This window comes from Rhinolophus hipposideros (genome assembly GCF_964194185.1).
Source record: "Rhinolophus hipposideros genome assembly, chromosome: 6".
NCBI lineage: Eukaryota > Metazoa > Chordata > Mammalia > Chiroptera > Rhinolophidae > Rhinolophus > Rhinolophus hipposideros.
In genome coordinates this window covers 61,920,077-61,935,340 of record NC_138052.1, presented here as the reverse complement: position 1 = coordinate 61,935,340, position 15,264 = coordinate 61,920,077, and the positions used below count along the sequence as shown (strand labels likewise).

General features: G+C 36.0%; 1 protein-coding gene across 1 annotated transcript in view; it reads right to left on the bottom strand.

Annotated features, from left to right (window-relative positions):
• WDR75 (WD repeat domain 75) overlaps positions 1 to 15,264 on the bottom strand; it is a 32,671-nt gene that overhangs the window by 14,511 nt on the left and 2,896 nt on the right. The window contains exons 3-8 of the mRNA XM_081052201.1: positions 13,280 to 13,345; positions 12,408 to 12,498; positions 8,684 to 8,808; positions 3,980 to 4,050; positions 2,370 to 2,489; positions 1,338 to 1,426 (exon numbers count right to left, since the gene is read on the bottom strand). Of these exons, the coding sequence (XP_080908327.1) occupies positions 1,338 to 1,426; positions 2,370 to 2,489; positions 3,980 to 4,050; positions 8,684 to 8,808; positions 12,408 to 12,498; positions 13,280 to 13,345 (562 nt within the window). The remainder of the gene's footprint in view (positions 1 to 1,337; positions 1,427 to 2,369; positions 2,490 to 3,979; positions 4,051 to 8,683; positions 8,809 to 12,407; positions 12,499 to 13,279; positions 13,346 to 15,264) is intronic.

The window sequence follows — 15,264 nt, the reverse complement described above, 5'->3', positions numbered from 1 at the left end:
CAAACTCCACCTGAAAAGGCCAATCCTGAATGTCCAAGGGCTTAAGGGCAAGTAAAGCCACCGCAGAAAGCTGTGACTGCCAACTAGTATGAGAGGGGATGGACAAGGGCACAAAACAGAGAAAAATGACAGTGACAATGACAGTGACAGTCTTCGCCCTGACTTGGGCAAGGGTCACAGCAGAGAAGAAGAAATTGAGGAGGAAAGGCAGAAGAAACGACCTTAGGTTAGGAGGGAATAAAGACACTGCCTGAACATAACACATGTATGTACATATGCAGGCCACACAGACTCTCATTTGTATTTTGGGGGCTGGGTTGGGGAGGAGGGTGGAGAAGAGTAGCCTGTGTCTTTTATCTGTAGGGTTAATATCCTCCTCCTCTTTCTAGACTAAGTTTTCACATGTCACAACTGTACACCTGCTGGAGTGCTCTAAGCGTGTTAGGTTGGGCCCCAGCCACTGTTCCCCAAACCTAAAGCACAAATAGGCCGAAGATGCTTCCTCCTTCCTGAGGGTCCAGGAGTTAAACCCATGTGGTCCTGTAATGATCTAGAGCACAAGGCATCACCTAAGACTTGTCCTGGCAGTCTCTAGAAGACCTGCAGAAAGAAAGATTACTTTCTCCAGGCATCTAATAATCTCTAGCATCCGGCTTCTTTTTTTCAGGCCCAGTCAAAATAATACTGACATAACTTTTACCACATGGGTGTGAGGGTGCTAAAAGTAACCAAAGGAAATGTATTCCTCCAAAGTTCTGTTGAAGATCACCCTGTTTTCAAGGAGGTATTTTTACTATCGTGAAGCTTAAATGGAACAAAGGTCTGAATTAATTTAAAATAGTAAACGTGAATGAGGCAATCTAAAGATAAAACATAAGCTTGTGAATCAGACCTCTCTTTAAATCCCACTTACTAGTCATGTGACCTTAAGCAAGTTAGTTCTCAACTACAAATCTCATTTCCTTCACCTGTAAAATGAAAATAATACCTATTTCATAGGGTTAAGGATTAAATGAGGTAATGCACGTAAAACACTAGCAAGGTGTAGTTATTTGTTGCTGATGAACTGTAGCTACACTTCTGGACAATAAGCACTTAGCTCCGTGTAAGTTAAAAAAAGAGTAATATAATTTAAGTAGGTTTTCTTCACGTTGTACATTTTGATACTATGAAGGTTTTGAAACTTAAAAGTATACTATGCTGAGCACTGCCCATAACACAGGATGATATACAATTCATTTGGCCCAGGCAATTCCAAATGTTTCAAATTATAAACACAGTGAACTAAAATACTTGATTCATATACTTCAAAAGTTCATTTTCATTACTAAACTTACCTGTCACTGAAAAAGCCAAATCCATAACCATATCATGGTGCCAATGTAGACAAGTGTACGTGTATTTCTTGTCATCATCAAAATTCCTCCTATTGGAGAAAACCAAGTATTTTAAATTTTACTGAAGTCATAAGTTAGAAAAATAATGGCATGCCAAATACAGATAACCCCCGTATAACACAGTATCACTCTAAAATGGTTGGAGAATTGGGGAAAACCCTCGTACAACACAGCATCCTAGAACACAATTTGAGAATTAGGGAAATCCCTGAACAACACGGAGCATAATAAGAGCTTTTAAGAGCAAAAGACATCTCGTTCGAAATTAGGGAACTCCCCAAACAACACGGAATGAAACAAAAGCTTAGTAATGATGACGAAGAAAACATTATTTAATACATATTAATACGTTACACTTTTGGTGAAAATTGCTTTAATAAAGATATTTCTCTTAATTATAAAAATATAATAGTATGTTGTTTTAATTTTTGAAACCTAACCTTTTTGTACTGGTTCTTTTAACACGGATTCGCATAACACGGCATTTTTAGGAAACTAACAACCTTGTTATACGGGGGTTACCTGTATAGTGAACATAATATATGCCCCAAATAATAAATCATATCAAGCTTATGGGTCTTAATGTCCAAAAAGTACACTTTCTATTTCTAACCAGAATCACTTCTACAAATAGGCTATCAAGCTGTCCTACTGTTTAGATATTCTCTATTATCATTCCTTTTCACTTAAAGGCTGACAAAAAAAGTTACTTCTCTTCAATAAAACGACTAAAGGCAAAATGCCATTTTTCACTCCCCCAAAAGCCCAAGATTAGAAATCCTAAAATAGTAAGTTTGTGCAATGAAGAACACAGTAATACGAGAAAAGGGGAGGGTATCAGCCAAGCCTGCTCTTCATTGTCAGCAGTGGCTTGTCAGCGCTGTGCTTTTCCCTGGACCCAGATAGCCCTGTTCTGCAGGACTAATATAAAATAGTACATAAATGATCACCATGCTCTTCATGATAACTGACCAAAGGCGAATTTTGCCATCCTTGTGACCAGTTGCGATGCAATCTTCCTTTGGGTGACATGCTATACATGTAAAATTGTTCTTAGCATGTTTCTTACTTCTTGATGATGATAAAATAAACCTAAAAGAAAAATTTTTTTCTTGATTACTGAAGTCTCTTGATAAGTGGTGATGTGGTTAAGTGAAAGGGATTTCTTACCCTAATCAACCAAAACTGGAGAGTTCTCAGAAATCACAGAATATAAATGCGAAATTTAAAAAAGAAATTGTGATCAAGAATCAAGAATTTTGTTTTTTTATTTATTAATATACAATGCATAAACCACTTATTAATATTCAATGCATACTTCACGTGATTAACATTCTACCATAGTAACTCGTCTGCCGGAGCCACTGACACTGAAATAAAGACAAGACAGTCCTTTTAGTGGCTTTTTGCCTGGGCAAAGTTTGTTCAAATTCCTTGCTGGAGCTAAGTTTTAGCAAGAGATATGCATAAGCCTAAGAGATTATATCTGAGACAACTGGCTAATGTGTCAAAAGCTGTCAGGATCCTCATTATACTGTAAAGAAAACCAAATGCTAATATTGACAGGGTACAAAGGAAGAGGGGACAGTGTTACCTGAAGAGTGACTACTCCTGCTTAGTACTTGTTTCTTTAAATATGTTATCTCATTTATCCTTACAACTCTTTTTGGAAGATATTACCCCATTTAAAATATATGTTAATCGGAGGTGCATTGAAGTTCAAAGGGGCTGATTTTGACTCATTTTAAACCCAGATATCGAAAAACCTATATTCAATCCTACAGCCATAACATGGCAATGAGGATTACATAGGGAAGCCTTTTTAAACCAAATCCAATTTGACAAACGTATGCACACCAGAATCTAGGTGTACAAGGTTTGGGCTAGAAAAAGCTCCCCGGGTTTTTGTGATAATGAGGCAATCTAAAGATAAAACATAAGCTTGTGAATGATACCTCAGTCCTATTATTGTGAAATAAAAACTGGAATCTAAAGAACAAAATAAACAAGATAGAAACAAGCTCACAGATACAGAGAGCAAACTGGGTGGTGGGCTTGGTGAAAAAGGTGAAGGGATTAAGAAGTACAAATTGGTAGTTACAAAAAATCATGGGGTAGAAAGTACAGAATAGAGAACATAGTCAATAATACTGTAATAGCTATGTATGATACCAGGTGGGTACTAGACTTATTGGGGGGATCACTTTGTAAGTTATATAAATGTCTAACCACTATGCTATACACCCAAAACTAATATAATATTGAATGTCAATTGTAATTGGAAAAAGAAATATGGCAAATAGTACTATTTGTCTTATAAGGCCATGACCAAATAAAGAAAATATGTCAAAGTCTTGCCATAAGCCGTAAAATTAAACACAAAAGACAGTATTATAATTAATAGCTGACAATTATTAAATGTTACTAAGTTATCAGGCCAAAACAACAAAACTCGCTATCCTGTGGTTTCACAAGCATTTGTACCATGAAACTAGTAACAGCTGTGGATCACAGGTATGAGAATGAAATGAAATTATAACAAACTCTTGAGTAAATAAAGCTATCAAAAAAGGAATTCTTACCTTGATGTTTTTTTCCTTTTGAAAAAATAAACAGATAAGTAAAAGTCCCGTGCTGCAGCAACATATTCTCCCTGGTAATTCAAACAGAACATAACACTCACAAAAATAGTCAACACTCTTTTTAAGAAGAAATCTTATCACAAAAGTTAATATAGCAAAATGACAGAGTTGGTAAATGCTGTGCTCCCCTCTTCCCACAACAATCTCAAAATTACAACTAAACTACAGAACAGCCATCACTGAGAATCGCCTGAAGTCTGGTTGAATAGAATTCCTACAATGAAGGATATACAGAAGAAGCCACCTCAAAACGGATAGGAGGGCGGAATGTGGAAGAGGCTGGTCCCATGCTCACGTGTGGAGGTTAAAAATTGGGAGGGGTATGTGGGCTGTGGAGGTCCCCGCTGAGGAGCGAGGGGTACCATCTCCACCCACACCAGGCTTCTAGTGCTGAGAAGTCCCAGGCATTTCTCTTAAGGGACTTACTGGTTGACAGACTCACTTGCTGAGCTCCAGCAGTGGGGCAGAAGCTCAAAAGACTCTAGGGACATATGGGGAAGAACAGAACTGTGTGGCTGTAGGACAAGGACTGGAGGGGCACTTTCTCCCAGAATGCTGGCAGAAGCCACTGTGCCTTTGTTGAGCCCTCCCCTTAAGCAGTCTGCATGTGCAGGCACGAGCAGTATCTGAGTCTCTGTTGACCTAGCTAACACCTTTTGCCCTGTCCTAGTGATTCCCTGAAACCCCTCCCCATCCAACTTGAGGGCCCATCCAAGCCTCTTCCAGTCACTTTTCCATATAAATGGTTTGTCTTGGCTCATACTGTGGACTTTCCTAAAACTTCTCAGAAGTTCACAAACCCCAAACAGCATCTGGTCTTGGTGTGCTCCGTGCCTCTTGTTAAATAGCCCCAAGCCCAGCACTAGACACAGCTGGCCTCAGTTCATGCTCAGCCGAGTCTTCAAGGTACCTCCAAGCCCAGCACAAGGAGCAACCATCTGCAGAACGCTTTGCAGCTCATACCAAGTGACATCAGGCAGGGCACAGGCAGTGGTTAACCTTGGCATGCACCAGAGCCCCTCCCTAGAGGCCCAGAATCAATGAACACATCAGGTTGTTTCTGCTTCAGACCACGTCAGACCACCACCCAACCAGCTCCACAAACCACACACTCGAAGGGCACACTGGGCAAGCACCAGAACCCCACTAAAGCAAATCCTACTCTATAGGGTCAGCCCGACCAAAGTTCTTCCACTGTAGTCACGGCCAGTTCTAACAACCAATCAGCCTGAAGGTCAATCCCTCCCATTGACGTGCCAACAGCAATCAAGACTCAACTACAACAGGAGGACAAACACAATCCACAAGACACACCTGGAAAACCTGGCTCAAGTGGTCAAGGAGATTGCACGACTGGACCCCATAGCACACCTAGTACATAAGGCCACTACGTACTGGTGTACTGGAAAACATAGCAGGTCTACCTAATACATAGAAACAAGCACAGGGAGGCAGCCCAAATAGGGAGACAAAGAAACATGTCCCAAGTGAAAGAACAGACCAAAGCTCCAGAAAAGAACTTAACAAAATGGAGACAAGCTATCTACCAGATGCGAGTTCAAAACACTGGTTATAAGGATGCTCGATGATCTCAGTGAGAACTTCAACAAAGAGATAGAAAACATAACATTATAGGCAGAAAACATAAACAACATGTTAGAAATGAAGAATACAACTGAAATAAAGAATACTCTAGAGGGAATCAGATTAGATAAAGAAGAGGATTGAATCAGCAATTTAGAAGTTAAGGTAGCAGAAAACACTCAATCAGAACAGCAAAAAGAATCCAAAAAAAGGATAGTTTAAGGGGCCTCTGGGACAACATCAAGCGTACCAACATTCACATCATAGGAGTACCAGGAGAAGAGAGAGAGCAAGTAATTGAAAACCAATTTGAAAAAATAATGACAGAAAATTTCCCTAACCTGATGAAGGAAACAGACATACAAGCCCAGAAAGTGCAGAGTCCCAAACAACATAAACCGAAATAGGTCCATACCAAGACACATTATAATTAAAATGGCAAAGGTTAAAGAAGAGAATCCTAAAGGCAGCAAGAGAAAAGCAGTTATACCTACAACACAAAGGAGATCCCTAATACTGTCAGCTGATTTCAACAGAATCTTTGCAAACCAGAAGGACTATCAAAAAATATTCAAAGTGAAAATTTTGGACCTACGTGAAAAGCAGGACCTACAACCAAGATCACTCTACCCAGCAAAGCTGTCATTTAGAATGGAAGGACAGATACAGAGCTTCCCAGAGAAGCAAAAGCTAAAGAAGTTCATCACTACCAAACCAATATTTAAAAAAATGTTTAAGGGACTTCTTTAAGAAAAAAAAAAAGAATAATAAAATGGCAATAAGTACATATCAATTAATAATTACTGTAAACGTAAATGAATTAAATGCTCCAATCAAAAGACATAGGGTAACTGAATAGATAAGAAAACAAAATCCTTACATATGCTGCCCACAAGAGACTCACTTCATCAAAAGACAAACACAGGCTGAAAAGTAATGGGATGAGAAAAGATTTTCAGGAAATTGGAAACAAAAAAGCTGGTATAGCAATATTTACACCAAACAAAACAGAGTTTAAAATAACGGCTGTAACAAGAGACCATGAAGGACCCAGTGTTCCACTTCTGGGTATTTATCCAAAGCACTAATTTGAAAAGACATGTGCATTCGTATGTTCTCTGCAGCATTGTTTACAATGATCAAGATATGGAAGCAACCTAAGTGTCTATCAAAAGATGAATAAAGAAGGAAATGGTACATATATACAATGGAATATTACTCAGCCATAAATAAAGAATGAAATCTTGCCATCTGCAACAACATGGATGGACCTTGAGGGAATTAGGCTAAGTGAAATAAGTCAGACAAAGAAGGACAAATTTCATGTGATTTCACTTATATATGGAATCTAAAAAACGAAATAAATGAACAAAAAAAACAGAAACAAACTTATAGATACTTAGAGAACATTTTGATAGTTGCCAGATGGGAGGGGGTTTAGAGACAGGATTAAGAAGTAAAACTGGTAGTTGCAAAACAGCCATAAAGTTGTAAAGTACAGCATAGGGAATATAGTCAATAATATGGTAATAACTATATATGGTGTCAGACAGAGACCAGATTTATTGGGGTGATCACTTTGTAAGTTCTACAAACGTCTACTATGTTGTACACCTGAAACTAGTAATATTTTGTGTCAATTGTAATTGAAAATTAGAAAAAAATATTTTAAAAAATGTTCAAAGGGGGAAAAATATACATGTATATAAAAAGAGGAAAAAAGTTAATATAGAAACAATACTTTTGCAGATTAAGATTATATTAATATAAAATGTTATATTGTAGCTATGGAAAGTATAATCCTACCTTTAAAATAATCAGAAAATTAAAAGATGAACTTGGGTCCTAAATCTTAAAATTAGGCTGTCTAGCTTAAAGTATAATGATTTAATTTTTTCCATTAAGGCATAATTTACACACAAAATGCAGTGTTTCACAGATGTATATCCCTGTATATCTATTTAGAACATTCTCTTCACGTCTGGAATGTTCCCATGTTCCTCTTTCCAGTCATCCCCTAATGCCCCCATACCTGCCAGCAACTATTGATTCCTATCACCATAGTTTATTTCTCTGCCTGTTCTAGTATGTCATTCAAACAGAATGGTAAATACTTTTTTGTGTCTGAACTCTAGCTCAACATCACCTTTTTGAGATTCACTCATGCTCTTATGTGTATCATTAGTTCCTTTTTATTATGAAGCAGCATTCCACGGAATGAATATACTGTATATCACAAATGGTTTACTCTCTTACTGAGGAACATTTGGGTTATTTCCATGTTGGAGCTATTATGAGCATTCATTATTCTTGCACTGTCACTCTGTGGTCATGTTCTCATTTGTCTACCTAGGAGTGGAAGTGCTGGGGCATGAGAAAGCTGTATGATTAATTTTGCTCTGTATCCTTCCAACATTCAGTATTGTCATTCTTAAATTTTAGCTGTTCTAGTAAATATAAAGTGGTTTCTCACTTATGGTTATTAATAGGGGATGGCTAAATATATAATGCTATGAACACCAGTCATTTCTGATGAACATTGACGTACACACTCATGCTGCCTTGTAAGGTGGAAAAAAAAGGATAAGACGGTCTTCAGACACTAATTCAGTTTGGGAAAAGTTATTTTATATATGTTTAGGAAAAAGTCAAGAAAAGGATTCCTCAAATATTATCACTGGTGAGATTTAATTCCTTCACTATATTTTTGTATAATTTCCAACTTTTCTATAACAGGCATATTACAGACACGAAGATCCTATTTTCCAAAGACACATAATCTACAATGAAAAGATTTAAGTACATGGGACAGACTAAGAATTACAGTTCAAATGCCAAAACACTGGTATGTTTTGGAGAATTAGAGGGTTTACAAGAGCAATAAAAAAGAATATACAAAATTAAGGTCCTAAAAAATTTAACCATAAATACATGCTAAACCAATGAAACAGACTTCTTAGTTCATAACTCAAGGCAATATTAAACCACTCTGCTCAGAGCAAAGATCGCAGGAAAGTGATTTTATGTATAAAAAAGAAAATCAACAAAACAAAATTTTACCTCATTTCCGAAGGCAATGCACTTGGGTGACTGGTTTACGTAATCCAAAACAAAGGAGATCTCCTCAGCTTCTATTTCCTGGCTTGATGATTTCGGCAGTTTCACTGAAACCAGCTGAAATATATCTTGCCAAAGGAAGCAATATTAATATAAAGCTTCTCTAGAGAAAGTGAAGATGTGCATTCATTCATAGAAAACTGTTAACCAGTACTCTAGAATTCATTTGATGCCAAGATAAGAATTCTAGGCTATCTTAAACAAAAAGAATCTTAAACTTGGATTCTTCGTTTGAACATACGAGTTTTAAATTGAAGTCTAATTCCATAACTCGTATACATACATGTTTCATATAAGTAGAAATAGAAAACAATGTTTTACTGGTGCATTCTACATTCTAAAGAACTTAAGGTGAGATTTAAAATGGAGATGGAATATGATATATTGGTGACCAGAACAGCCAAAAGCAACAAACCATCCAAGAGTTTTTAGAAATGCTATGTTCTTGCCATACATTCAAATAACTCTCCTTTTCTGTAATACTGACATGCTTCTTTCCTTTATGGCCCATTTATAAAATTTCTCCCTGAGGGGAAACAGCTATTTTACTATGCTCTCTCTTTATCCTTCCACACTTAATGAACATAAAATTCTGTTAACACACTTATCTACCATTTTCCTGTTTTCCAGCCTGCTTATTATATGCTCTGAACTAGATTAATCCGGCCTTCTCAGTCATCTCAAATTTTGCAAGCCTAAACCCTGAACTCTCAATTTTCCTATCTAAGCTGAAGTCTTCCACCATATTGACCAATGCAGGAAATGGCACCATCATTTACCCAGTTGCTTAGACTAAATCCTCAAAATCATCTTTGACTTCTTTCTTGTACACACATCAAACCATCAGCAAACCCTGCTGGCCGTATCTTCAAAAGATATCCAGAATTCATTTCTCATAGCTCTGCCATTATAACCTAGTCTAAAGCCTTGATCATGTGTCAGATCTTAAGTGTTCGGAGCAATGACCTGTTAACAGTTCTCCCTACTTCCAACCTTGTCCTCCTTTCATCTATTCTCAACACAGAAGCCGGTGATTCTTTTACAGCTAAGTCAGATAATATCATTCTTCTGCTCAAAATCCTTCAGTGGCTTTTTATCTACTCAGAGTAAAAGCTGAAGTCCTTCCAACGGACTACAAGGCTCCATATTATCTATTCTCCCTTGGTTAACTCCAATCCAACTTTCCTGCTACTCCTCAAACATGTTAGGAATGCTCTAACATATGCTTGTCCTGTATAGCTGCATAGCTTATTCTCTTCCCTGGACCTTCACTAACCACTTATTTAATATGTATTCCTCCAAGGTTGCTGATTCCCCTCCCTTGCTGTATTTTTCTCTAGAACACCTTTCATCTTATTGCATCATATGACTGATCTAGTCCGTTTACTGTTGGCATTTATTGTCTGTTTAGTACTCCACAACCAGAATAGTATTTGAACAGTAGGTGTTCAATTAGCTGTTGAATGAATTAATTACATACAGTCAAATGACATCATCAAAGACAACATATAAATACAAGATTAATTTATTTTTAAACTAGAGAAGCATATTTCAATCTGATTTATACAATTTTCTATCAGAGACTCTGGTTTTGAACTGTTGGACAAATAAAAAGAGGATATATATTTATATATAGTTGACCCTTGAACAACGTGGATTTGAGGGGTGCTGATTCCCTGAGCAGTTGGAAATCCATGTATAACTTCTGACTCCCCCCAAACTTAACTACTAATAGCCTACTGTTGACTGGAAATCTTACCAAAAACAATTGATCGACACATTTTTAGTATGTAGTATGTTTTATATACTGTGTTCTTACAATAAGTAAGCTAGAGGAAAGAAAATGTTATTAAGGAAATCATAAGGAAATGAAAATACATTTACAGTATTTATTGAAAAAAAAATTAACGTATAAGTGAACCCATGTAGTTCAAACCTGAGATGTTCAAGGGTCAACTATATTTTGAAAAACCAGTCACATGGAATCTTTTGAAGACTGATTCACATTTTCACATAATAGATAACTAGACTTTCACATGCTGAATGCCAATGATGTCCCAAATTACTGGACACTAGCACTAGACTTCACTGTGACCAGAATTCAGCTTAAATCATAGCATTTGAAGTTGCCTCAGTTAACGTCAAAAGGCTAATTAATGACCAAGATCTTTACTTTAGATCTCTAGTTTGCTACCCTGGCTCATACATTAGACTCAACTGGGGAATATTCTATCTAAGTAAACAATTAGGTACACCACAGGGAATCTTACATTTAAGTTCCTTGGAGTGATTCCAATGTGCGACCAGTGTTAGGAATCACTGGTCTCACTGATAGAGATAAAAAGGTTTGTTTTGCTACTGGCAACTACCCTTCCAATTAAGGAATCACGGGGTGAGTAAGAAGAGTGCTTACTAAATGTGAGTGATGACAGAATCACCTGGGGAGATACTAAAAATGCAGATTCCTAGACCAAATCTCAGACCTAGTGAATCAATTGTCAGTCAGGGAAATTAGGAATCTGAATTTTTAGTAAGCATATGGATAAACATTAAAAATCCACATATTTATATACAAGACAGAACCTAAATATTGAGTGTTATCTTTAAAATAGTTATCTGGGAAGGCAACTTAATTATTTTAGAATGTTGCCATTTCCAAAACGTTTTTTTGCAATGTCCTTTAGAGATGGCTATGGGCTATGTAAGAAAAACTAAACTTACTGCTTTTTATTCTTTCATGTCACTTTTTTGACAGATAAAATATTATTCATTAATAGACTTGGCACCAAATGACTTTTATTTTTAAAAAATGTAGCTTTCACAGTTTTGACTATTCTCAGGTTACTTAAAAGTCCATGATATATAACAGTTTGCAAATGTTCCAGCCCCAAATATACAAACAAAAAGAACCCCCCATAAAACAAAAATACAATACCCTAGAAAGGATTCACCTAGCTAGTGAGCTGTAAGCCAATCGAACTGACTGCCCAGTAACCATCTTAAAGCTGCTCTGTACTTTGAATTCTGACTATAACAATATTTTTTGAAGGACACCACAGGGTGTAGTGGCATTGTTGAATTTGATATCAGAAAAATTCTTTGGATATATCATTCATGTCTATGTTCTGATGTACTAAATTCTCTGCTAAAGAACAATTATTCGTAACCACTGAAGATATTTTAGGATTCCTAAAATGCTCTGAAACATGGCAGTTTCAATGGATTATAGATCCAATTATAATGAAGATATAACTAAGAACAATTTAGTCACATTATTAGTTCTTAGTGTCAACTTGCTTTCTACATCATTTCCTACAGATTCAAGATTTACAAATAGGTGTATCCACTGGTGGGTAAAATACTAATTTTGCTAATTCATGCTAAAGGATGAAAGATTGAAGTTTGGTAGGAAGACAAGTTCTAGTTCAAAACAACTTTAATATTTGAGCTCTGTAGTTTATTGCAACATATATAAAGCAATCATTCCCTCATTGTATATTTCAGAAATGATACAGGCCTCCCCAAAATGAATGCAATTATGATGAAAACAATTTAAATGCTAACTTCAAAAACTATTAAGTTCACACTAAAGCCAAAATGTTAAATTTGAGAACATGTAAAGAGCCATTCAATGCTATATAAAATAAATAAGTTAATTACACTATACCTGGTTTTTCTTTATTTATTATAACAAAGACAGAATCCTCAGCATGGGCATGAGTAAAGAGGGCATGCAGTTTATGTCCAACTACGAAAGTCTGAAAGATAAAAAGCATCATGTTGTTAACTGTCTATCCTCCTCGTCCCCCCTCCCCCCTTTCCCCAAAACATATAAGTCCCATGAACAGCAGGAATTTTTCATCTATTTTGCTCTTTTACTCACTGGTGTACCCCCAGCACCAGAAGACTACCTAGCTTATAGAAGACACTCAATACGGGTTTGTTAAATAACCTTTCAACTTAATGTAAATAGAACTATTTGTTTCTTTTTAATGGTTGCATTCTATTGAATGAATACTCAATTTTAACTGACAACATCAAAGTTATATTCAATTCGTTTTCCTACCATGAACAATGTTTTAAGGACTACATATACACTGCCATCACTTCAACAAGAGATTCCTAAAGGCAAGATTGTTGCAGCAAAGGTATTTGTTCATTTTCAGTTCTATGCTCATTGATTGTATACAAAAGTATTTGTTTCTCTACACTTTACCAATCACTAGTTTTTCCTACAATCTGCAATTTGGCTAAACTAATAGGGAAAAATGCTGCAGGATCTGTTTTAATTTACATTTCTTTAATTATTAATGAGATGAAGTACCTCTTTATGTTTATTGAATAATATCTCACAAATATTTTCTTCCAGTTTTATTGCTCATCTGTTAGAAGTTTAAAATCTTTACATGGTGTGTGAATTTCTGACTTGTTTAGAAAGGGATTCTAACACTTAGGCCTTATAGGAGGAAATAATGTCTGTCATTAAATTATGTTCCCATTCTTTTTCACATAATGAAAATGGAAGATCAATCCACATACCTTTATCAAAATGCCATCTATATAGTCCCACAGTTTAATTGTGCCATCAAAGGAACAAGAATACAGCTAAAATAGTAAAAATAGTGTAAGATTAAAAAACAGAACTCTATTAAGATACCAAATGAATCAAGTGGTAATACAGAAGACGTTTTGTTCATTATTTCATTATTAGCTTTAAAGAAGTAGAGTCATTTATTTGTTTTTGCAAAGCTTGTATTATTTGTGACAATTTTATAGCTGCTCTTTGGAGGAAGCAGATCTATCAATTTCAAGTTTTAATTAAATTGGGGAAAAAAGGCAACCCTTTGTCTTCAAGAAGGAGATGATAAAGTTTTGAGTTATGAAAAGCACTTAAGAGCTTGTTGCTATTTTCCCGGAGCCCAGTTCTTTTTTAACTGCTTTCATCTTATATGGGTATTAAGGGAGTGCATCTCAAAGGATCTGAGAATGTTGTTTTTTAAAAAAAATTTCCAACCCATTAAGGACCAATGCATTTGTAAAATACAACAGAAGTTACTATGTACTCAGATGCCGTGGCAATGTCAAAGTACTCTCAAATTTTGGGACACTCAATTTCTATGCTCATCTCATTGCAGACTGGTAACCAATTGTTTGTGGCACTAGTCTATGGATAGTACTCTGGTAGCACCAGAAGGCCTTACTAAGATGCATTTTATTTGTGTCCCAGTGGACACTGGGATTTTTGTTGCTGTTACTGTGAAAACACTTTGCTTATGTTTACAAAAATTTTTAAATTTTTTAAAAGGGAGTGGCAATTTTAAGATTTCTGACAATGAGGTCATAGAATCCAAGAATAGAAATAAAGAATGAAGAGTGTATTATGTACACAAATAGAAGAATTATATTAAGAAGAAAATACACACCACAATTACTACATAGAAGAATCATGAACATGGACTAGTAAAATATAATAAGGCAAATATGTAATCAGTGTCCAAACAATAGTTAATACAAAATACTGTGACTCCAAAGTCCACAGAATCTCTGGAACGTACCCCTTCACCTCAACCAAATCTGTTGTCAAAACTGTCCTCTAATTTTATTATCTTTCAGTTCCCTGAAATAGACCTTTTATGCAATGGATATATAGTTTTTCATTTTGCTATAAAACTTAGTAATATAGACTTGACAAATTCCAATTTTAACAAACGGATATTTCTGCTACAAAAAACATCAAAATGCTACACATATCAATCAGCTGTTATGTGAAACCCTCAAGAGAACAGCAAAAATAATAGGTGTGCTTGAACTCTGCAAAAAAGCTGTTTAACTTTGATTTTCAAGAGTAGCTCATTTAGTTTAGGAAAGATCAGTGTTCCTTTATGCCCTACTTCGTCATAACACATTGAATGGCAATGCAAATCCATTCTTAAATCAAATCAAGCAATAACTTCCAAGTTGGTTGTGACTAATCCAGAAGAGTGGAACCTGATAAAAAAACTAGAGCAAGAGCAAAGTATTTTGACATAACTTGTTAGGAGCATTGCTGAAACTTAAGAACAGAATCAAAATGACCCTTTCACTGTTCCTGAATTCTGAGAAGTATGGGTTGCTTTGTGTTCACTAAACTGGATTCCCAAGTTTGTCCTAAAATTAACTGGTCGATTCCACTGACTAAAGAAGCTCTTCTTCCTGGCCTTAAGGTAATTTCTGCAGTGGCACTAAAGAGCCTATCTCTAAAGAACAGATCTACAAAATCAATACCTCTCAGTCAACATTTTTAAAATGTGTTCCAGAAACCAGAGTTCAGAGGTCAAATAAGTTTGAGAAATATCAAATACTATATGCCCCTTTTGGATATTCACAATGCATATAAAGGGACCTGAGAAGACCTACAATCAAGAAATTCACTTAACTGTGCCAAAACCTGAATTTCAGAAACTCACACAGCCAAGAACCCTTTCATGGGCAATGTAGTTCTGGGCTGTGACCCTGTATTAATAATTAAAAATATCCTGAATCAG